The sequence below is a fragment of the Zonotrichia leucophrys genome, chromosome 8, assembly GCF_028769735.1.
Source record: "Zonotrichia leucophrys gambelii isolate GWCS_2022_RI chromosome 8, RI_Zleu_2.0, whole genome shotgun sequence".
NCBI classification, from domain to species: domain Eukaryota; kingdom Metazoa; phylum Chordata; class Aves; order Passeriformes; family Passerellidae; genus Zonotrichia; species Zonotrichia leucophrys.
The window spans coordinates 327,911-352,013 of NC_088178.1; the positions used below are offsets into that span (position 1 = coordinate 327,911).

Sequence of the window (24,103 nt, forward strand, 5' to 3'; positions counted from 1 at the left end):
ATTAGAGAGACATTCATGTGTTTTCAGACAGCAAAATATTACTCAAGCACCTGCTTGAGTTAAATGTAGTTGTTGGACTGAAATTTGTTGGAAGTGACTGTTTTTAATTCCATTTCAAACTGTCAAAATTACCTCATTTTTTTTGCTGGCTTTTCTTAAAGCTCAATTCAGCTTGTGTATAAACTTTCTTGCATAAGACATTTTTCTAAAAAAATGGTCTTAGTGAATTGAAGCTTCAGCATAAGTTTTGAAAGCATAACTTGCATTGCTCTTTTTTGTTCATCTTCCATCTCACTGCTAGTTTGAATTGATCTATGTTGCTTGAGTCACTTCTGTGTTGTAAGTTTTCCATTGAATACAGCAATAAAGTACTTATGAACAAAAGGGAGAAGAAGGATTGAGGAAAGTTGGCTAAATTCTGTGAAAAGGTTGTTCAGAGTGCTTCAAGTATTAGCAATACTGAGTAATGTATATAACAAGTGTTGAATTTTATTAACTTTGAAGAGCTTTTGAGACAGAGCTTGGTTTATTGGATTCCTTTAATGTCTGTAGTTTTGATTTGCGAGATGGATTAAGAGTCTTGTAAACTTCGGAACAACTTCTTTCCATTCCTGTTCTGTGGAATATACTAATGGATTTGAGATCAGCTGTGCTGGGCAGGAGAGGATAGCAGTATGCCCCTGCAAAGTGGTGATGTATAAATCCATTCCATCTATGCTGAGCGCTGCTGTTCTTGTGTTCCAGGTCCATCTGTGGTGCTGCCCCAGCCTGCTGTGGTACAGCTCCAGGCTTCTGGGGTGCTTCCTGCCTCCCAGCCAGTCCTTGCAGTCACTGGAGGGGCCCCAGCACTTCAGAACCACACGGTGAAGGCTCTGTCTCCAGCTGCTGGGAGCGGCTCCAGCAGCGGCAAAATCCCGGTGACGAAGCCCTTGCTCCAGAGCAGCTCGCCGGCCATGGGGCTGGATGTAAGTTCTGACAGCTGCTGGCCAAGGCTTGTGCAGCTCTTGCAGTTACCTGCATGTGGGACCCAATGGTCCCTTCAGAGTCTCAGGAAAACCCTCAGTAGGATTTCCAGCTGTAAGCAGGGAATTCAGCAGCTTGGCACAGAACACGGAGGAGCAGCTAAATGTCTGCTGGCCTGCCTGGAGCTGCAGAGCAGGTGTGCAAGTGTAGTGGCAGAAGACAGTGCTGATTGACATTTACTGTAACTTGTCTTCTCAAGTGCAAGTTCTCAGTGGCTGGACCTCTCTTACATACAGGAAAATTTGATAGATCTGATTTTTGGTTAGTGCTAAATCACTTTTCTAATCCATATAGTAAAAACATTTCTTTGGAAGCAGGTGAATTGGAAATTTCAATGCCTCATTCTCTTTCCATACCCATTTATCTCCCCAGATTTTACTAATAACTTTTAGAAACTTCAGTTACTGTGTTTCATATGATCCTAGTCTCTTCAGGCTCCCTTTTGGTCATTTATTGAATGAGTAGAAGAGGGCTAAGCTCTCAACAATTACAATGTGAATAAGTAAGTTTTTCAGTAGTAGCTCACAGTAAGCAGTAGGTGTAAAGTAGGTGTAAAGGGCTGCGTTTTGTAATGAAAATATTGTGCTACCAATGGTTTAGCAGCCAGAGTACAGTGGAAACTTGATATTCAAAGTGCAGAAAGCAAAGGTCTGTAGAAGGCAGGGCAGTTAAGTGTGCTGCATTTTTTAATGATAATTGCCCATCATGCGAAGTTAAGTTGAGAGACCACAAATCAATGACCTGCAGTCACTTGATTTGTGACTCCCTGTAAGCAGGGCTAGCATGGCACCTTGCCATTGTCTGAATGTAAGGGTTAATTGACAAAACCCCCTCATTGTCATCATATTCCATATACATATCCATATCCACGACATCAGGAGTCAAATGTGTAGCTGGGGTACCAAGCAGGTGTTGGTTTCCAAGGGTGGTTGTGTTGGTATTTCCACACAAAGCCATTTTAGGGAAATAGTTTTAAGACTTGCGAAATGCTGCACTTCTTACCTGTGTTTGTTACAACATGAAAAAACAGTTGCAGCTGTTCTTTGGCACATGCTGTGAAAAAGTGCTTTGAGAAGAAACAAATGTTTTGGGATTCAGCTGGGGCCAGCAGGGTTAAAACATCTCCCGATTGCCTTGGACACGTATGTGGTGCTCAGGGCTGCACAGAGGGAACTGCCATTTGAGCTCTGCAACACGTGTTATTGTTTCCTAATCTAAGCAAATGTTGCAGGATAAAGAGAAACACTGCAGGACTTTCTTTTGGATTTAGGAGGGATAAACTGTTAGCTTAACATTCAGACTGGCAGTGGATTACATTGGTATAAGCTGATGGCTAGCTGTAGGTGTTAGGCCCCGTGTGTCCTGGTGGCATACGTGCAGCCCACCAGCCATGAAGGAAGTGCCAGAATACAGAAAATCTAGAAAAGATTAATTATGCAAAATAACTTCAGCATAAGTGTGGATTTCTATTTGAAGAATCCTCATTTCTGTGCTGTACGTTATGTAATATTTGTGTGACGTAAACTCATTAAGCAAGTTGTGTTCTGTTGAGTTAGAGACAAAACCCAGAACTTCCATTAGAGCAAAAAAACCTTGCATATGTCCTGTATTCCTGCAATCAAAGATGCATCTTCAAAGACAGTAGCTTTCATAAGCTGAGGTAAGAAGCCAGCTCATGCTACATTGAATGGTTTGTATTTTCAGCTCTTTGTCAACTTTCCCAGCACATGTACAAAAACTCTTCAGAGTATGAGAGACATTCTTGCTTCCAGAAGTACAGCTTGTGTTGGAAGGGAGGTTAAATTTTGCTCATAACTGAGTTTTCTTTGGAAGTAAATGGAGGTGGCGGTGTTTATTTGTAAAGTGCGTGACTCTGTGAAACCTCTGAAGATAGAGGACAATCTGAATCTGGTTAGTGCTCTTTAAAGCAAGGCTTTGCAATGAACCTGCCAGTTCCCCATATTTACAGCATTTCTGTGTGTGTCTCTGTTAGTGGTGGTGTGGTTTTCAAAGCTAGAAAGCAGAAGTTGCATCACTAATTACTGATTGTTTTTAAGGCCAAGTTCTCCCTCTATGGTCTGTGTTTCCTTAGAACCAGGAGTTGCTCTCTTGAGTGGAACATCAATACGATACAATTTTAAAAGTTGGAGGCTGTAAAAGAAGTTAGCAGAGCTGTTTGCTACCTTTAATCTCGGTTCAGCATTTGTGCAAAGCAACGTTGCTGAAGCAGACTGACATTATAAATTAGTTCCTTTCCCTCCTGAGTATCAAAATGCTCGGGCAGGGGGCATATTTACCTTGGTGCTAGGCCAGCTGTGTGATGCTGATTACCATGCTGCTTCCAGGTTCAGCATTCCTGTAGCACTTTCACACAGCTCTTTCCATTTCCTGCATCACATTTAGTTGGGATTGGGTGTGCAGTTGTGGCATATTCCCTGAGAAAAGCCAGGCAAGACCTGGAGGGCTGACCAAGAAAGACCTTAAGCCGTTTAAGGATTGTAAATTAAAACAAAATAACTTAGGGACACAAATACTGGATTTCATTTCAGCAGGGCTTAAAAATTAGTCAAAATGTAGTTGGTGAGGCATATACTGAAATGCAGCTACTGCACAGAGTACCTGGAATCAGCTGGGGAGAGTTGCTGTTCCTCACAGCATTTGGGCAACTGTAAGTAAAGTAGACCAGTCTGGATAAGTGACACATAAAATGTAGATGGCAGTGTCTGAAACAGTGACAGATATATGTTAGGATGTACTTTTAGTATAGAGCCACTGCACTGGTGCTCTAACACCTTATTTTCTTCAGGGAAGCATGTAGATTTGCCAGAGGTTCCAGACATGTAATTAAAAGCTGTCCAGTAATGAATAATCCTGAGCAGGTCTGTAAACAAGAATGGATGAAAACAGTTTGGTCTTTTCGGAGTTCAAAATGCAGAATGTCTTTTTTGAAAGGGGAATGTAACTCCTTGTTTGGAATAGCACACAACTTGAGCCAAAGCTGCTGCATGAACTCATGCCTTGTTTTTTCATCTCTGAACAGTTTAAGTGATCCTGGCCCTAGACTGGTGTGTTCTGTATGCTGCAATTCTTGGCTAGCCTGAATCTTTTTTTTGGTCCAGTTTTTATATGTCTGCAGAAGCTTTTTTATGTTAAATGTTGCACTTAAAAAATTCAAGACAAAGCTTAGTGTTAATGAAAATATGTTAAAATATTTTCTTTCTCCACCCCATGCTAAAGAGAGAAACTGGAGTAAGTACAAACAGCTTCACTTTCATGGACTTTGGTTGGTGAAAGCAGGCTACATATATAATAAATGATCTTTATAAAAAGCAATTAGACCAACATGGAGGCAACCCAGAACATTAATGCACTGTAACACATTTTCTTCATCTTTGTCACCAAACTGCAGCATCAAGAAGGATGGTTCTTCAAACAGCTTGTGGCCACTTTTTGTTGAAGATGCCAGTGCCCTAGAGCAGCATATTGTCTGTGTGCAGGTAGATACAAGGAGAGAGTTGAAAAGCTTTGGTTAAGGTTTTTTGCATAGCCAGACTCAAAATCTGAGTTAGTTAATATTACTGTTCTGTGACAGATTATACTATTTCCCTAGAATAATACTTCTGGAATAGTTCTCATCTTTTTTCTTTAATGGTCCTGCTCTGGGAGATAGAGATTACACCAGAGCCTTTGCTGGTAGGTACTGAAGGATATTCAGGTCTATGTAAGATGGATCATTCAGTTATCTGTCAGTGTAATCGTCATTGAGGCACATCCCATTGCAGCTTAAAAATGTGATGGCATTCTTCTCTTCCTAATGAAAACACTGTTTCTAATCTGTGAGTGAAAGGAAATCAACAATCTAGTGTTTAAGCTTAGGATCTCAAGTAGTTTTGTATAGTTCTGCAGTATTCATCCTTGTTATCCTTGTCGGCAGCAAGATGCTTTTGGTCTGGGTTGTCCCACTCAGTGCAAGCCACAGAATGACTAAGTGGTGAAAGATGATGGAGTGTTCCTGCTTGGGAAAAAAATCAGTCATCAGGATTGTTGGAGGATGGGGAGGGGTTGCTTTGAGCGGTCCCAGTCTGGTCTTGCAGACTGAATGCCTGCTAGTGGTTAGAATGAATTATGTGCTCTCCTGGAGCATGTTTGCTGGTTGAGTTTCATCCCGAAGGAATCCAGTTTGTGTGCTCTCAGAGACTGGTCTGTGATGTGAAGCAAAGCACTTTTAGTGGGACAGTCAGGAAATGTGAACCCAAGCCACACTCCTGATCTGAATTAAGATGTTAGTGTAGATGCGCCCAGAGAGTGCATTTAAACTCCCCTGCAAGTACTTGATACGCACAGAATGTGCAATCTGAGATCAGCAAGACTATTCAAAATCTCAAAAACTGTGTAGCATAGGTGGTAAAGGTACAGAAGCAGGTGTAATCAGTATGGAAATGACTTCCATACAGAACAGACTGAAAAATCCTAGAAATTTTCTGTTAGGAAAGCAGATGACTGTAGCCTGAATGTAGCAGATGATTGTAGGCTGTAAAATAGTGCAGGGAGAAGTCAAGGTAAAAGACATTCTTGCTGCCTTGCAGACCTGAAGATAAGTTCTTTTCTGTCTTGTGATGTGATTGATCAAATCAAACTTGAGTATATGTTTGATGACCCCTGCATATAGAATGTTGAGAATACAGAAGAAAACAGAGAGAGTTGAGGACCTGTTTTTTCCTTAGGTGTACCATGATCCTGAGGTGCCTCTGTGCTGACCATTGCAGCTCATTTGAAGCAGAGTATGGGAAACTATCTGTGCAGACCTCTGACAAAGCAGAGAAGCAGAAATTCTGTGTGGCATGGAGGCAGTTTTAACTTGCGGATTGTTAACAGCCTGTGTATTGTGTGTTCAGGTCAATGTCTTGAGGCGGCAGCAGCGCATGATTAAAAACCGTGAGTCAGCCTTTCAGTCACGCAAGAAAAAGAAGGAATACATGTTGGGACTGGAGGCCAGGCTGGAGGCAGCCCTGCTGGAGAATGAGAAACTCAAGAAAGAAAACAGCACGCTGAAGAGGCAGCTGGATGAAGTGGTACTAGAGGTAGGAGATTGGTGAAAGTCTGATTTCATATGAAGACAGTTGTTCAGGTGGAAGGCGCTACAACAGAGTTGGGGAAATATTGACTATAAGACCTTTGAGGGTTTCTAGCCCAGCATCCGGGTCCAAGCATGACTTTCACCGACTCTAGGTCAGGATAGCTGAGACATTATCTGATAGACTTTTCATTCTTTACTTCATGAGGCTTCTGAATATTTCACTGGATAGAAGCTGATCATAATGTTTAAACCAAAGTTTTGTTTTTAAGTAGGTCAGGAACGTATTCCCACATAATTAGGCAAGTATAAATCTAAAAATCAAATATAATTTGGTGTATGTACTTGGCTTCTGATATACCCCTGCATATGTGTACCTCTCTTCTACTCAGTGTCTTCTGTTTTCTCTGTCTAGAACCAGAAGCTCAAAGTATCATCTCCGAAGAGAAGGACACTCTGTGTGATGGTGATACTGGCCTTTATAATGTTGAATTATGGTCCACTGAGGTAAGCTGCTTAGAAATTCCTCTTTGCCTGGCAAGTTTACTGTCCTGAGATTTTTGTTTGAATCATTAATAATAGCCAGTGTTGTGTTTTAAAGCCTTGAGCTTGAAATCTGAAATCTGTCATTTATTCTCCTCCTGCTTAGGGGAAGATGCCTCTGTATAATGTTTCCTCTTCTGGAATCCTTCTGGCAATAAGGGCTGGATCTTTTACATCTCATTTCTTCTGGTTTGGCATTTTTTAATTCAGTGCCAGCATTCAGCAGTTTGTCTGTTCCATTTATGCCTGTAGAGATTAAGAACTGTGTTTAGAATCCTTTTAGGAAAAAAAAGTCTGACTTGGAGAGCTTATCTGCTTGCTCATACCTGTGCTAATTTCAGTAGCTATGACTTGAAGCTGCTTTAGTATTCAAAATACTCAGGAAGCCCTGCTGTATATTCCATGCCTTGCAGCCCTGACTCTTAAGATGTGTCCAGCTCCCTCATTACAGAGTAAGCTCTTGTCTCCCAGGTCTGGTGAAGAAGTTGTTCCCTCTCCTTAATTAGTTGAAGTGGTAATCAGAAACTTCTCTTGTTTGAACTGTTATCAGTAGAGTGTAAAAGCCAGAGAACAGCAGGGAAAAGCTACATCACTTGCCAGACACTTTATAAAGAAATCTGTGGAAGAAGGGAGAATAAAAATAAATACTTCTTGCACATACCTATCTATTTAACTTGCTTTGGAACATAAAGACCTTTTTGATTGAGCTGTTCACTTTTTCAAAGAGGCCTAATATTTCAGTAGGATCCCAGTCAGCAGTGTCTGCATTTGTCCTCAAAATCCCAGTCAAACTAAAGGAATGGGATAAATACAGAGGAAGATTTTGTTTCTGACTGTGATAAATTTTTAGAAAGTGATGTTTGTATTTTTAGTATTAGAAAAATTGCTAAAGCTGAAATTACTTCTGAAGTATTTGCACTTACTGCAAATATTGTTTATATTAGGAAGTGAAATACAGCTGATAATTTTGCTTTGATATGGATGATGTTAAGGTAGACCGTTTCTTAGTGTATTTAGGATTTGTATTGTGATTTTTGACTATCGGGCAGAAAAGTCATCTTCCAGATACGAAGGGATTGATTTGTACATCCCATCTACATTTGAAGCATTACTATTCACTTGAGATAGACGCTGGTTGAGAATTACTAGAGCCAGTCATCTTTCTGAAGCTGGGGGAAATGTACTTGTGTCTGCATTGCAGTGAGATGATGGAATGCATGAAATTCTTGTTCGTGATGAAAGGCTTGGGAACAGAGAGGTGGGTGGAAAGTCTTTTACCACAGTGCTCTGAAGTTTTGTGCCATCTTCCCTACCCCCAAAAATAAGCAAGGTGTTGAGCTCAGTGGCAAGGCACTGCTGTCAGAGTGGTCAGGAAGGTCATGTTGTGTTCATGTCTTTGCAGCACTCAGTAACTATAGGAATGTGACAGGGTTAACTTTCTGACAGGTTTAATGTTTAATAAAGTAGATAAAGCAAGAAGAAATCCTTGGGTGCCTGACTGTTCCTGGCCTGTAGAGTAGCTGAGCATGCCAGTGTAACTGCTGTGCCTGAACCAGGTGGTTTGCATCAGCACTGGATTTAGGCAACGAAGAGAAATGTAATTGCAGATTTGCAAGGAATTACTCCTCCTGTTTTTGTTTTTTTTTTTTGTCCTCCCTAGCAGAAGAAATGCTCACACTGCAATTAAAATGCTGGGCTGTATCAAGGTGGTGTGAATGTTTGATTGTGCAATACTCTTTGGAAGACCTGGAATATGAGCTGTACGGACAATTTCTTTAGATTTCACTCCTCCCGTACGCATTTTCTTCCTTTTATCAAGGTGTCACTGAATGGCAGCTCCATGAACAGGACAGGATTGCTGTTCTGCTTAGTCCTTAACAACAGAAGCTTCCAATATATGTCCTTTGTTTCAGTCCCCGCAATTTCTTACAGAAACAAGTAACTTTTTTTGTGATAATATCCATGCTAGCTTATAGTTCAGCAAAAACACTATTTCCCCCCAGTTAGCTAACTGTGGAATCCCTAATTTCCATGCAGTGGTTAGCTGGAGGTAAATATGTTCTGAAACCTCGTGTTGCCAATTTTTCTATGTAAGAAATCATTTCACTTATACACCTGAATGGAGGTGTGCCAGCATTTAGGCTCAGGATATTTTGCTCCAAACATACTAGCAGTGAATATTTTGTTACTTAAAACCAATTGCAAAGAGAGTGTGATATCCAAAAAAGCAAAATCATGGGAAATTCACCCCCTAAAATCTGTAGCAGACTTTTAAATTCCCTTAGCTGGCTTTATTGTAAGATGATTTTCAAGTTGTTGTGGGAAGTGGTAGGATTTTTTGAAGACTAGGGGTAAAACAAAAGGGCAGATGTATAGGTTACCTCTTTCTGTCAAACCAGAGAAAGCAGAGAAACAGTTGGATTGTTCAGGGTTGGGTATGTGAGGCTGAAGAGCAGGCAGTCCTGCAGTGGATCAGTGAAGGTGCAGTGTTTGGGCTCAGCATCCCCCAGAGCAATCCCATCTGGATGGGTGGCTGATCTCAGATTGCACATTCTGTGTGTATCTGTGTTTTCTCTGCATTAGTGTGTTGCACTAATAACGACTAACACATAATTTTTTTTAATCAGTCTTAAGTCTTGTTGCCTGTGTGTGTGGTGAGGCGTTTGTAATGTTTCGTGGAGGATGCTGAGACTGCTGTTCTGCTGTTTTAAGATTATGGAAAGCAGTCCAGGATGTGGCAGCCCTTGGCAAACGAGTTTAGCAGATAAAATTATTCTGCTGACACAGGTTTTCATGCTGACAGATAGCGTGGGGGTAATCTGTAATGCTTAACTTGGGAATTTGGGGGTGGGGGTGAAAGTCTGGTAGGGAAGTTGGCCTGTTGACACAAGAAATCTGTTTGAAAATACTGCAGGGAGAGTGCTGCCCAATGTGCTTAATTAGTGACAAGCCTTTCAGAACATCCTTCAGTCTTTGACACAGACCCATGGTATCTCTAAGAAAAGAATGCAAGTCTGATTGTATAGAAATTGAATGCCAGTGCAATTTGAAGATGTGAGGGGCTTGTGGGGAGCTGGTGGTCACTCTGCATTAGGTTAGTTCCGTGTTACTAAACTCTTTGGGTTTGTTGCTGCTTTGTATTGAAAACTGAAGCTTTCAGTTATTAAAAGCAGAACTAATTTAGCAGAAATTCTGTTAGTGTTTCTCTTTTATCTGTGTGTTTTATACTAAAAGAGAGGCGCCCAGGAATTTCCCATCTGTGTGTCAGTGAACTATTCTGTAATCTTAGTGAGTTATTTGGATTTGGATTCAACACATATAAAAACCTCCTTTTATTATTATTTGAGAGTGATTGGTGAGGTGTGTGGAGGGAGGAGGGTGTATTTTGGTTCAGTTCATTACTGAGATCACCCCCTTGCCCCAGCCTTGCATTGTGTGAGGTGCAAGGCAGGAGCTGGCAGCCAGCAGCGTTGGGCTAAAGGCAGGGAGCACACAGGCTTTGGCACAGAGCAGGGCTGGGAGCTGCCACCAGGGCATCTGGAGCTGGCTCTCCTGCCTCCATGTGTGCTTTCTGTGGAGCTGCTGTTGGTCCCACTCCCAGCTGCCATGGCATCCTTGAGGTATGGCTGGCTGCTGCCATTGACAAACATCTAATTAGCTGTGCTGGTTTTTTAGCACTTACATCATCAAATCTGGTCATTTTCAAATTATTTCAGCTCCTTGATGCCTTTTTCTCCTCCTTTGATTTCCGCGTTTGTGTTGGACTATGCCTTAGAGTAAACAGATCTGAAAATGTGTTAAACAAGCATGAACAAGGCTGAAACAAATGGCAACCAAGCACATGTTCTAGTCTAAACAATCCATATATTTATTTTGGAAATATTTTTATTTTGATTCTCTTCCCTGCTCTCATTTCAATATAAATTGTCTTGTATGTTTGTTTTGGTTTTTTTAATGCAAGTCCTACATGTGATAGTAAGATATTTGCAGGAAAATAACCCAAGTCACATGTAAAAAGCAGGAAAAGAAGAGCAATCACAGAAGATGCAAAAGATAAATTTTCTGCATCTCTTCTTGGGACCGTAGCAGCAAAGCATGTAAGCTGGTGGCTGTAGCATTATCTTTTTGGTTATAAAAAGCGTTCAGCTAGTTATTTCTTTCCCCATAATCAGTCTGCATAAGCTCACATGGTGGTTGTCACCTAGCAGCAATCTTAGAGCATTTATTAAGACGTCAGCCAGCCAGAATGTGTCCTTACTACCACTTTAGCTATGTAGTGGACAGAAAACAAAAATATGAAGTTGGAGGGAGGAAAGGCAGATTTGCAAAGAGATGGGAACAGGAGGTGTGAGAGGGTGGTGTGATACTGGGTTTTTAGTATTATTATAAATTTTGTGTTTCCTTACAAGTTGGCCACCTCTGTATGGCTGGAATCCCTTTCAAACTGGAAAACAGACTTGAAGATATGCAGGAAGCAGTATTTGTGATGGAGGATGAGTGAGGTGGTGATTGATGTAGCTCAGTACAGCTGCTGCTGCTGCTTCAGAACCTCTTGTGCCTCACTGACCTCAGGCAGCTGCAGTGGAATGGCTGGCCTTTAGCAGAGATGTCGTTGCAGCTCCTCTCCAGGGTGTCCTCATGCATTTTCCTCTACTTTCCAGGACTATCCTGGAAACTGAATAATCTATTAAAAATTTAGATCCACTGAGCAGTTGCAAATAAAGACGCTGGCCTGGCTGGCTGAGAAGTGATTTGTCATTTGAAATGAAGAAGCAGTGACTTTTGATTCCTGGAGGACTTAGGGGTGTGTCTAATTTCTTAAATTGGTTGCACAAACAGGAAAAAAAAATGCAGAAGTGCTAAGAATAATCATCTTTAATAAAAATGAGGAAATTGCCCAAGGATTGTTCAGTTTGCAAGCTACCATGACCTTCTGTTTGTGAGGATAAAGTAATGAAAATACCAGTCGTTGATAGCAGTACCCAGATTAGCATCCCACCCAGTGTGCAGCATGCTAGTCAGCACTGCTGGGATCTGCTGAGCTTTTGGAGCATGAAGGATTTGGGCTGCTGACAGTACCATCCATTGGGCACACCTGTATTGGTGTCACTGTGGTCTAGTGCCCTTACCTGGGCATGTGGGAGACCAGGGTTACTCTGAGGTGCATTCAGCAGTCGTGTTGTGCAAGTTTGCTGTTGTTTGAGAGTTTATGCTGATTAAAGAGAGAGACCTGTTGTGTGGTCAGCAGGAGTGTAGGGATAGCTCAGTGATGGGATATTGGAAAGTTAGAGGAATAATGCCAGCAGGGAGCATTTTCTGTGTGGGTAATGAGCTGATCTTGTTCCCATACCATCACATGCAGCAAGTGCTGTGTTGCTGCAGAGGTGTGGGAGCTGTGTGCTTGTGCTGGGGTCTGTCAGTGCAGATCCCACCCACAGCTGCCAGGCCAAGTCCTGGCGTGGTCTGAAGTCTCCTCTGTGCTGCCCTGGCAGGTGACCTCAAGCAGTGACATGGTATGTTCAGAAACATCCCAAATGTCCCCTTGAGTCGCATGTGCTGAGTAGGCTGAAGTCTGGCACCTGCCCCACGTGAAGGGCAGTGACCAGCAGCTCAAACAGCATTCTTTTGGCCTTGCATTAGTTTGTTTCCTTAACATTTCTTCTGGACTCTGTGTGTGCTCCTTCCTGCCTCTGTTCCAGAGCAAAGTGGGGCAGGTTGGTTGGAAGCACGCATGGCTTGCAGGAGTGGAACTTCCAAACTCAGGGTGACAGCTCAAAGCCTCTCTGAGAGGGGTTCTGAGAGCAGAGAGCTGCAGATCATGGGCTGTACTTCAGGGTCACTTTCTTTTCCTCAGTTCATCCACTCCTGGGTTTTTTTTGCCCTTGATGAAGGATAGAAAAGGATTGGTTTTCTGCTTTTTGCAAGCCTCAATAGCCTCTCATATGTCTTCAGGAGGCTGATAGGCTTAAATGTGATGTATAGTAAACCTACATACAAATGATGACAGTCAAATGCCTATTAATTTCTTATTCACTAGTAGAGAGGAACTGGTGAAATGTGAAGAACAAACTGTGAGTTGAGTGCATGAAGCATAAAACAGTGCTGTGTAAGGCAGGCCCATGGCTTCTGGCTGTCAAGGAGAGATGAAGCCCTCTGGGTGTTATAGCAGAAGTGTCAGAAGACATTTGAGGATCTTAACACTTGTAGTACAGGAAACTTAATATGGTGTTTGTGACACTGAAAGAAAACGTTTCAGTGCTGAGCTGAGTGTACATTTGTGTTGGAGATGGCCAAAAGATATAAAACTGCTTCTGCAGCACACCTTTGGTCTTGTGTTGTAGTTTCTCCTTGAAGACAGAGGGAGAAATCGAGAGAAAAAGGACAGGCTGAGTGAATTGGATATGGATCTAGGTTCCAGACCTTTCATTACCTCTCTTGATAGTTGATGCTGGAACAAAATTGGATATCTTTGGTTTTCTTACAAACTACAACTCTGGGAGCAGGAAGGGATTCCTTCCTCTGTCCTCTGCTGATCACAGCCACAAGCTTTGGCAATAAAGGCCAGATAATGGTACGGAGTTTTCTAAGCAAAAGAGAGTGCTCTGGGTGTCAATATCTGTTTTCTTCCTTTCCAGAGGCTTTATTAAAATTTTGCTATTTAAATTAATTACTATTTAAAGCATGCAAAACACAGCAAAAATATACAAAAACTCCTCTTTGGGTTGCTTTCCTCCTCTTCCAGTGCAGAGGAGGAAGGCTGGGCTGCTCTCTCCAGCCCAGCACTCAGAGGAGGGCAGCTGTGGAGCAGCCCTCAGGAGAAGGCAGAGCCTTGCTGTCAGCAGATGGGGCACTCATCAGGAGTAGAAACAAGGAATACTTTCCAGAAAGTGTCTGGCACTATGGCAGCCTTGTCTGGAATCAGTTAGGAAGAGGACAAGGTCTTTGTTGGTGTCTCCTTGCAATGTCAACTTTAGCTTGTTGGAAACTTCCCAGCTCATGCTCAGAGTTCTGTCCCCAGAAAACTCTTTGTTATGATACCACTGTTGGCTTTCGTCTACAAATTACTGTACAACTTAAATGTCAGTATTCAAAACTTGAAATGCACAGGATTTGTTCAGCCAGAAGCACAAATGAAATTTAGTTTGGGCTCCTGGCAAGACTTGCTTTCACATTTATCAAACTGACATTCAAACCAAAGAAGTAAAAATACAGCTAAAATATCAGGTGCCTGGAGAAACCATGGCAGGAGTGCTGCTTTTCTTTCCCTCTTATAATCAAATTTATCTACATGTCGGAACAAACATCTGCATGAAGTATTTAGTGGTTCTTTCTTTTTTCCCTTGGATCTGGTTTTGCATCTGAACAAGCCAAGAGCTCAGCCAGCTTGGACAGGGTGTTTGTGGCTTGTGAAAACCCTTTCGTGCTCACAGTATCTGGGATGTCCAAATGCAGGCTCTAAAGCCTTGCTAGGCACCCCAGGTGTGTGAGTGAGCTAAACAAGAAAGATTCCAAGGAAAGATTCCAACTTCTAAAAGACTGTCTTGCCCAGTAAAGCCAATTCTCAGCTTCAGTCTTTTTTTTACTTGTAGTGTGGGGCAGTAACTCTGTTCCTGCAGTTAGGACTTGCACAGAGCAGGTATGCCAAAGTGCTCTTCCTTTTCCAACTTCTCATCTTGTAGCTCAACAGGATGAAAAAACTGACAAGGCTTTTGCCATCTGTCATATTAAACCAGCTCTTAAACTAACTGTTGGTATCTTGTTTGAGAATACTGTTTTTCTGAAGCTTTCTTCCCTCTGAATGGGATCTTCTACCTTTCTTTTTCACATTTTCTGGCCTCTTCTGCCTGATGCTTTTAAATGCCCAGTATTTACTTGCTCCTCAGTGTTGTGGTGCTGGGATGTGTTCTGTAGACCCTTCCTGCTGCTGCTTGTATTGTTGTTGTTCTGCTTGGCACTTGTGAAGCTCAGCATGCCTGAGGTCAGCAGATGTTTCCAGATGCAGCTCTGCAGGACAGGTCCATCATCATCCCAGCTGCTTGGAGGGATTCCTTGCTCCTAAGTCACGCTTTTCCCCCATATTAATTTGAGATGAAGAAGGAGGAATATTTCTGGTGCCCTGTCTCAGGCCCTCAGGTACCACATGGCAAGGAAAGGACTTGGAGAAACTGGAGGACATGGACCATTACCTACATGTCCTCTCCTATTTGTTTCCTGAAGATGGAGCCCTATTTATAGACAAACTTCACTAGTGTTCCCTCTGGGGAGAAGAGAAAGAAATGATACATCAGAACAACATCATCTGTTCAGATGGGGAAAAAACTAACAAAACTAGCAAAACTCCCCAAGTAATTAGAAGGTGAAAGTGGGGCAGGATTTCAATTTGTGGGGCTTTTCCTTATCCAGAACTAAAGTTATTTTGGTGTCAGATCATTGCCACAAACCAGGGGAGCAACAAAGGGGATTTTTACATTTCTTTTTTTTCAGGCATATCTGAGACATTGAGAAGGAACAGTCATTTGCAATGTCCTAGAAAAAGAATGGGAAAGAGGGAGTGCAAAAGTGGCCTATGTAGCAGAAATCGCTGCTAGCTCTGCTTCAAAAGAAAAATAAACGATCCTGATAAAGGAAAGGGCATTGGGAAAAATACCCTGATATCATATCTTGTTCTCAAGTTTGTGTTCACATTGTGAGAAGTGGGCACCATGGTTTATGCGTGTAAGGATGGCAAAGCATACTCTGTTCACCTCCTTCTTTGCCTTTTGCTTTTGAAGGTATCTTCTTTCAGGTTGAAACATCCCATGCTCAGTTGATGAAAAGATACAGATGTTTTATGCTTGAGAAGAGGGAAAATAAACATTTCCTGTCTTCTAGAGCTGATGCAATAAATGTGGTGTGTGTGGTTTAGAATGGGTGTGTAGCTAAAACAACTAAATCACAGAAAGGAAGATTAGCTGTGCTTGTGGTGCAGTGTGTGTCTTTATCCTTGGTTTGGATTTGTCTCTGTTGGGAGTTCAGGGTGAGCTGCAGCAGGAATGAATTGTATGTGACACTTCACCTCGCCAAGCTGGAACCTGAAATAACAAGAATTGCTTTTGCAGAATGAGACAAATAGGAAGGAAGAGCATCATGGATAAAAAGCAGTTTGTTGCAGTTCTTCTGTTTAGATTTTTTTCTCAGCTTTAACTAACTAATTACGTGGACAGTTTCTCTGGTTCTGTGTGTCATTTTGAATAGGAAAGAAGAGAAGTAGGATAGGCTAAAACACCAGAATCCAGGAGGTCCAGCAGCACACTGGATGGCTGATACACTTCAGGCTGTGGAGAAGGGATTTGCAGGAGAGTTAACAACTTTCAGATCTTCTGAGGGATATTCTTGGGCTAATGAATAAAGTACCATGTACTTCTAGCTGTCATGACTCCAGATTAAGTACAGTAAGGGCATTTCACAGGTGAGTGGCTTCCAGCAGGAATGTGAGGCATCTGTTTAAACATCAGCCTTAGTTTTGCTCTCTGGTTCTTGGGCTTGAGATGCTGCCAGTTGTGCTCATGCTTTCATTGGCAGAGAAGAGATGTGATCTCATAAAACCTAGTAGGTAGTGGGGACTGATTCTGTAAAATTGGATAGGCCTGGTGTTGCCCGATAGGAGGTAATGAATAAACCATCCAGCTTTCTGTGCAGGAGAAGCAATGAGACATTTGGATACACTGCACACAGGCAGTAAGGAAACTGTAAGTGCTTTTCTGCCCATTGGCACAAGTGAAAGCAGAGCCTGTAGCATTTCTGCTGCCCTCATTCCGTGCTGCTGCCTGGAAACCTGGAGGAGAGGAGGCAGTCAAAGCAACATCAGCCTGAGTCTAGGATTGTCCTGACTCCTCTGGTTCAGAACATGACACAGTTGCTCACAGGGTCACTGCTAATAGGAGTGCAGAAGTGTTGGCAAAAGAGAAGGAATTTCTAGGCAATTTTGTCTGCCTTCTGCTTAATTGTGGAGTATTTAATCTGCCCTCCTTGCTAGGTTTTGCCTGTCTCTATTTGTATTTATTGCCTGTTTCAGTGATGCCATGTAAAACCAAGAAATACTTGTCTGCTGGACAGGAGGGGTGGGGCATGAGTTAAAATACACTCTGTGAACTGCTATCAGCGTGAATGGCAGAGATCTCATCAGTGTGCTGCATTGCATTTTTATGTTTTCACTCTTGCTGCTGGTGATGCTCTGCTGTTGGCAGCCAAGAAGGTTAGGGTTTGGGTTTGTAAACATGCATATTTCAGGAAGCAACTGTGTTATGAAAGAGGAAAGCCAGCCGCTGCAGAGGAGAAATTGAAGTATTACTTCTGTGCTTTTGAGAGTTCTCAGTTGTAGCTCACCCTTCTGAAGGTGGGCTTGTCTGTTCACACGTGCAGTGCTGCTCCCTCTCTGCATGGAGGGCAGCACAGACACTCCTGGCTGGCTGAGCAGCCTCCAGGCCAGGATCCTCCAGTCCATGCCAGCACACACCAGATCAGGGTGTCTGCACCATGGCCTGTTGCCCGTGGGGCTGTTGGCCCTGCCAGTTGTTCGAAATCCAAGTAGAATTGAACATATTTAGGTTTGTGTACAGTCCTGGTAGATGTCTGGCATAACATTCCAGGCTTGCAGCTGCACGGAATTTGATAGCTAAGTTTTCCTTGCATGTTGTATTCATATAAACTATGTAGATTGTACTTTGAGGCTGATGAAAGTTGAAGTTTTGGCGTGCTTTGACTTGATTGTAGATCATTTTCTTATCCCTGTAGACCTGGGTTACAAGCAGAGTGTTCTTAGTTTCAGCAGGTGTAGTTTGTGTGAGGAAATGTGAAAACTAGAGCATCTGAATCCTTCAATCAATTAAAACTGAAAAAGAGAACAGAAATTCTTTTCTGACTACTACTGCTTTGAACAATGATATTATGATGACGCCTCAGTTTTTTACAGTAGATACAACATGAACCTTATCCATGTAATGTAACAGCAGCCAGAAACTTCTCCACCTGAGTGTTAAATGCCTTACAGAAAATGCTCTGCCTTGAAGAGCTCTTATGTGTGTGATACATTTTGCTATGTTTACTATGTTTTCCAGTGTATTTGAAAAGGATCCCAATGCAGTAGATTCCACTGTGAGTTCTAACCACCGGACCAGAAATCTTCTGGAGTTCTCAGCTCACCAGGAGTCCAGCACAGCTCAGAAGATACCTGAGGGCATCATTTTAGAGAAGAGTAACAGGTGAGATCAAAACCTTTTACATATTTTGGATGGCAGAGGGCACTGGTGCTTTTAGCCCTCACTGCCTTGCTCACTTTTTTGGCTGGTGCTCTTGCTGCTTTTACAGAGTACCTGAGTTCTAAGCACAGTGTTTTGAAAGCTTCTCAGTTTGCTTTTCAAATGAATATGATGTTTTATCTCCCAGAGTACCTAATGTGTAGAGCTTCAGAAGTGTACACGTGGCTGTGCTGCAGGGTGTTAGGGAAGAGAGCTTATCCACAAGTGCTTGTCACCAAGACTTCCAGGACCTTCTTCAATTCAGCTGTTTGCTTTTTTCCTCTGATCTATATTTTAGGTTGCATAGTTGTGATAGCTGTCATGTTATCTATCTCTTCTTACTTTTCATGCTGGAGTACTTGTTTTCTTAGTTGCTCCAGAGAAGACTGGGGAAGTTCACAAGTAAGAACACACTATGCACTTTGCAGTCTCTTTTTCATTTTAAAAAGTCCATCTGAGTCCATCCCTGAGCTTATCCATTATTTAATTCAATACTGCCTTTCAGGCTTCCTAGATCTCCAGCATGCAGTGCATAAGTGAACATATAATTGCCTCCAGATTGAAGTCTGGCTAATACAGCTCATGTTTTCCCGTTACAAGATCTATCCTATTAGACTGTCCCTTTCCAGCAGAGTGTTTTGGCTGGTTGAACAAAGCCAGGCACAGATGTGCAGAAAGCCCTAATGTATTTTGCCATGCAAAAAGAAAGCAATAAATCAGGAGCATTTTAAGGCTGTAGCCATGGTGAGGGCTTTGTATCCTACGTGCTGCATTTCAGACCATGAGCTGTGGGACAGAAGAGTGGAGTGGTTCTCTCAGGAGGATGTGCTCATGCCTGTACCTCCTTTTCTTTCTCTGCTTCACCATGGGTTTGGCAAGCTGTAAGCTCTTTGCTGCATATTCTTTATCAGTCCTAGATGCAGTAGAGAGAAGCGGACATGAAGTTGGAGAGAAAGCTGGGAAAGGGAGGGGATTATGAATAAGGCTTTCATAAGCTCTTATACCTGAATTTTCAGAAAGATTTTGAGGTTCAGGAGCTACAAGTCTGTCAAAATCAAGAGGACTACAGCTGTTACATTGATAACCAGTCAGGAGAGAAACCTACATTAGATATTTGGTGATAAATAGTTAACCCCTCAGGAATTGCTGAGTGTTATGGATTTTTGTAGAGAAATACATGCTGCTTTTTACTTCTTACCAAAACTAAGCTAGTTTCTGGAGACAGAGATGTAAATCCTCTCCATTCAGTTATAATATAGTTTGTGGCTGCTCAGTTGTTACATAGGTTATGGTCTTTCTATCTGCATGGTTTTAGTGGATAATAAATTTCGTATTTCTGTAGCAAGTCTTGCACAGCTCTGGAATGAAAAAAAAAAGTTGTGTCTGCAGACATCACATAGTTTGCATACTATGAGGAATATTTTACAGACTACATATTCTATCAATATCTGGCCTTCTTGGGAAGAGATCCAACATCTGCTAATGCTCATCTGTCTGCCCTGCACTGAGAGCTGTCAGCCCCCTTTGAGGGATTGACTAAGAACATTGGATGTTTGATAGGAATTGTTACTCACCTGTTTCAGAGGTCTCACAGGAGCAGCTGTAACATTCATGGGTCTGCTGGTGATAGTGCTCATTCTCTGGCTTTGGTCAAAGGGTCAGGAAAAAGTCTTTTAAGGGATTTCTTGCTGTGCTTTTGTTGATTTTTCCCAGGTATGACCGTTCTGTATCTGATAACAAAGCACTAATGATAGTCTCAGAAGAACCACTGTTATATATTTCACCACCACCACCACCCTGCCGGCCTCTGATCAACAGGACAGAGTCACTGAGGTGAGAAAACAACCTGTTGAGAGCATTTACAGTTTATTAGGGGTGGATACATCAACTCTGTGTTGGCTGAGTGCTGCTGGACAGCTGTGGATGATACTGTTGTCCATTCATGGTGTTAATCCAGTACGTGACCAGTGTCTCCTGAGTGTCTGCACTGTCCAATGCCTGTCACAGACACGTTTTATGAAAAATCCTTTCCTTAGGATTTTTCCTCCTGAGAAGCTGGGAGGCCTCAGGAACAAAATGTAAACATTGATTATCTGCTGCTGTGGAATGCAACAGGTGATCTGTGATTGGTCTCATGTGGTTGTTTCTAATTAATGGCCAATCACAGCTGGCTCGGACTCTCTGTCCAAGCCACAAGCCTTTGTTATCATTCCTTCTGTTTCTATTCTTAGCTAGCCTTCTGATGAAATCCTATCTTCTATTCTTTTAGTATATTTTTAATGTAATATATATAATAAAATAATAAATCAAGCCTTCTAAAACATGGAGTCAGATCCTCGTCTCTTCCCTCATCCTAAGACCCCTGTGAACAGTGTCACACAATGCCTGCTGTCATAAGGACAACTTAGATCTTTGTAACGTTTCCATGATTTTTAGTAATGATTTTCACCACTCTGTTTTCACACTGGTCATTTGCAATAACCAAATAACAGTTTTCTGATAGTCTGGGGGGTTTTCATGACTTAAAAGAGAGGTCACTTCGTATGTAGAAAAGTGTTAATGATGTGGAAATCAAGTCCAGCTAAAAGCCTTTCCCAGCTGAGGTATATAAAAGATGGTCTTCTGTTCTTCAGCTTCTGATAGAAGCAGTCTGAACCTGACATTGCAGATGTTCTTTTTTCACTGTTCGAAAACACTTAGCTCTACTTTTTCCGTAGATATGAGTCACTAACCTTATCTCCATTCTCTTTGTCCATCCTTTCTCTCAGATTGATTTGCCAAAATTTATCCTTAATCAATAATTTGTCTTGAATTGATCAACTTTTAATTTTAAATTTAAGTGGTCCTTCCACTAATTTCAAAATTACTGTTTGTTGGGCAAAAGAAAGGACAAAAGAATGGGTGTTTCCACATCTATTTTATGTGGGAACACCCGTGAATCTAATACTTTATAGATAAATCTTAAAATTGTATTTTCTTCCTGTGGTATTAAAAATAAGCTATTATAAGGTGAAATAATAGTAATCTTCAGTGTCTGTGATGCCTTGTAGTGGCCACCTAGAACAGAGGCTAGACAAGACTAACAGAGTAAAAGCAGGGTATTTATTAAAGGCCTTCAGTAGGTACACCTTGGGCAGTCGAAGCTCATCCAGGGCCTACACCCAAAAATGGATGACAGGTCATGGGTTTTCATACTTTTGCATATTTTGTCCATTTGCATATTGGGGGTTAATCTTTCAATTACAGGTTCAGGTAATGAAGTAATTTAACCCAAGTTTGCACCCCCCCAACTCATTTTTGTTTATGTTTCTCAGGGCCTAAGGCAGGGAGGTGTCTTTGATTCCCAGGCCTAGAGAGGAATTGTTGTGTCTGACCAAAATGTGAAGACAGTAGCTAACACTGTATGTGTATACCCTAAAGAACTGCAGGATTACAAATATATGACAAACATACAAGCTAAAATCCCAAGGCATCATCTCCTTGGCAGCTAAACTGTTGTATAACTGAACCATGGTGCCAGTGTTGTGTGCAGTGTGTGCTGATGCTGTGCCCTCCTAGGCTGACCCACGAGCTGCGAGGATGGGTGCACAGGCACGAGGTGGAGCGCACGCGGTCGCGGCGCCTGAGCAACAGCCAGCAGCAGCGAGCACGAGTCCCGCAGGTACCTGAGCAAAACCCATTCCACTGAGCCCTCTCCCTCACGTGCACCTGGCATCATAGACAGGAGTGGCCATCGTGCCTGCAGTTAGGGCAGCCAGCACATCCCATTTGGAACTGCTCCGTTTGGTTGATTATTGCATTGTCAGATTGGTTCTTCCGTTCGTGCTCTTGGATTCAGGGTTTGGAATTGTTTTTTGCAGCCATCAGAATATGTGCAGCATTTTCTAAAATTAAATAAATTGTTATGCTTTTTATGGCGTCTCTGTAAGGATAAGCAATTGCTTAGTGGAGAGAAATACAACCTCTACAGCACATTCATCTGACTCACTGTTAAGGGTGACAGCTGATTCGTTTTATTGAAATATTTCTATTGTTTAAATTATTGCCAGAGGGATTTTTTTTTTTTTGTACGACTACAGAATTATGAGACTTGTGCTCATATTTCTTATTTTTTAAAATCTCTTTTATCTAGATGGCATACTTACATTAAGGCTGAAATTAAGACAATGAATTTTCAAAGTGTTTAAATTGATTAGATGTAGCAATGTTGTGGCGGGCGGTTGTCCAGAGCATTACAGTGTGGGAAAGACTGCAGTATTCTAGAGAAGAAGTGTTGTGTATTAAACGTGAGATCCTTCTCACCTGTGTCCAGAGCAGAGTGGTAGAATGTTTAGAAATGCTGTCTATGATGCCAAGCTCCCTTTCTTGTCTCTGAATGTTGGCTTCAAATTTGGCTGTATTAAAATCTTGCTGGTTTTGTTTTTGCAACTTGATTGATGACCATTTCAGTTTCTCATGTTTCAGTGGAAAAATGCACGTTTCTGGTGCAGGGTGCTGATTAACCTCTGCCCCCCATTCTGTGTGTAGCATTTAATGTAGTGGCAAACCACAGAATTGCTTATTGGTTTCACTTTGTGTCATCTTTTCTTTTTTCCCCTTTTTCAGAGCTCCCTCAGTGACAAAGCAGATTCCCAGCTAATGGCCATGCCTTACACAGACACCAGTCTCAGGTAAGGCAGGGCAGCTCCTTTGTTATTGCTTTCTACTTAGTAACCTAGTTTTTCACCAACAGTTGGTAAAGAATGACCATTTTCATCTTCTCAGAGTTCTTAAGCCAAATACATCTACTTTTCTTGGTCTAATTCTGTCCCTTAGCAAATAACAGCTTCTAATTATTTATATTACAGTTGAAGGGACCCCTGTATCACAGCTGTACTCTTCCAGGGTTTTTCTAGCTATGAATTTTAAGAAAATCTTTGCTTTGCTGTCCAGAATCCCTTTCTAAACAGATTTGAATATTTAGGGAAAAACAGGGGGAACTGATTTTGGACTCTGAGAACATCGTTAGTTTATAAGAAGGTTTCAAAGGTTTCTCTCATTATCTTCAAGGGTAGAGCCAGCACCAAATTGTTATGATGAACTTAAAGTACCATTGTATCTCATTTGCATTCTTTGTCTCCATCTGCTGACTTTTCTCTGGTGATTACTGGAACATGTTAATGGATAGTTTCCTGATGTCCCCTGCCCACCCCTCTTCATAACTATCCTGTCCCTCTTCCCTGGGAAGTACCAGACAGAAAAGATTAAGGAAATAAAACTTCTCTCTCCTGATCTCTGTGTGAAACTGTTTAGAAGACTGTCTGCTTTGAAGTGCCAAAGAGGAGTGTAAGAGCAGAATGGAGTATGGAGGGGACTTTTTGGTGAGAACACCACCTGCAGTGGTGCTGTGGCAAGTAAGACACTGTGGCCTTCCTGTTTGCACTGCTGCTCTGAAAGCAGCATCAGCCCAGGGGAAAAGAGCAAGCTGCAGGCAAATGTTATGGAGAACAGGCTGTCAAATTTTGATTGATACATCTTGACTTACAAGAGAAAAATAAAAGCTTTTTGAGTTCTACAGGCAGATGAAGGATAGCTGCTTCAACTGAGCACTGATGAGCCAGTCTCAAGCCATAAGGCAGTTTAATATACATGCTTGCATTACTCTTGAAAAAAAATCATCTGGATTATTGGAAACAGCGTGAAACATCATGCATCTGTTGCACTCTGAAGGAAGTGAGGTTTTTTGGGGTTTTTTCACATTAAGGATGTTTATGTGAACAGGACTGGTGAGTCATGGCAGCTGCATGCTGAGACTGTCCTGGAACTGCTAAGAACATATAACAGATTTCCAGCTCCTCTTGGAGCCACCAGCTATTAGGTGCTCCATGAAATCATAGAATCAAGGGAAGTTTAGGTTATGAAAGACCTCTGGAGATCTCTAGTCCAATGTCCTACTCAAAGGCTTAACTTCAGGTTTACTGAATGCCTCTGTTAGAAGAGATAGTCTCCATGTCCATTGTAATCTCCCATCAGGAAGCTGAGGATTGAAAAGAATTTCAGGGAAGTCAAAGCTGTGGAGGAGATAAATTTAAGATGATTTCAAAGAAAATCACCCCTCATCTCTTTATAGGATAGTGTGGCTTTTTTCAGAGGTGATTTTGTTGAGGGCTTATGTAAGAGTGCTTCTTAAGGCTTCAGGTATCAAAAT

General features: G+C 42.0%; 1 protein-coding gene across 2 annotated transcripts in view; it reads left to right on the top strand.

Moving 5' to 3' along the window:
* Positions 1–24,103, top strand: part of ATF6 (activating transcription factor 6) — a 71,279-nt gene that overhangs the window by 5,764 nt on the left and 41,412 nt on the right. For both annotated transcript variants that reach the window (XM_064719283.1, XM_064719282.1), the window contains exons 7-13: positions 745–965; positions 5,919–6,104; positions 6,513–6,604; positions 17,737–17,880; positions 19,630–19,749; positions 21,475–21,577; positions 22,522–22,586. In XM_064719283.1, the coding sequence (XP_064575353.1) occupies positions 745–965; positions 5,919–6,104; positions 6,513–6,604; positions 17,737–17,880; positions 19,630–19,749; positions 21,475–21,577; positions 22,522–22,586 (931 nt within the window). The remainder of the gene's footprint in view (positions 1–744; positions 966–5,918; positions 6,105–6,512; positions 6,605–17,736; positions 17,881–19,629; positions 19,750–21,474; positions 21,578–22,521; positions 22,587–24,103) is intronic.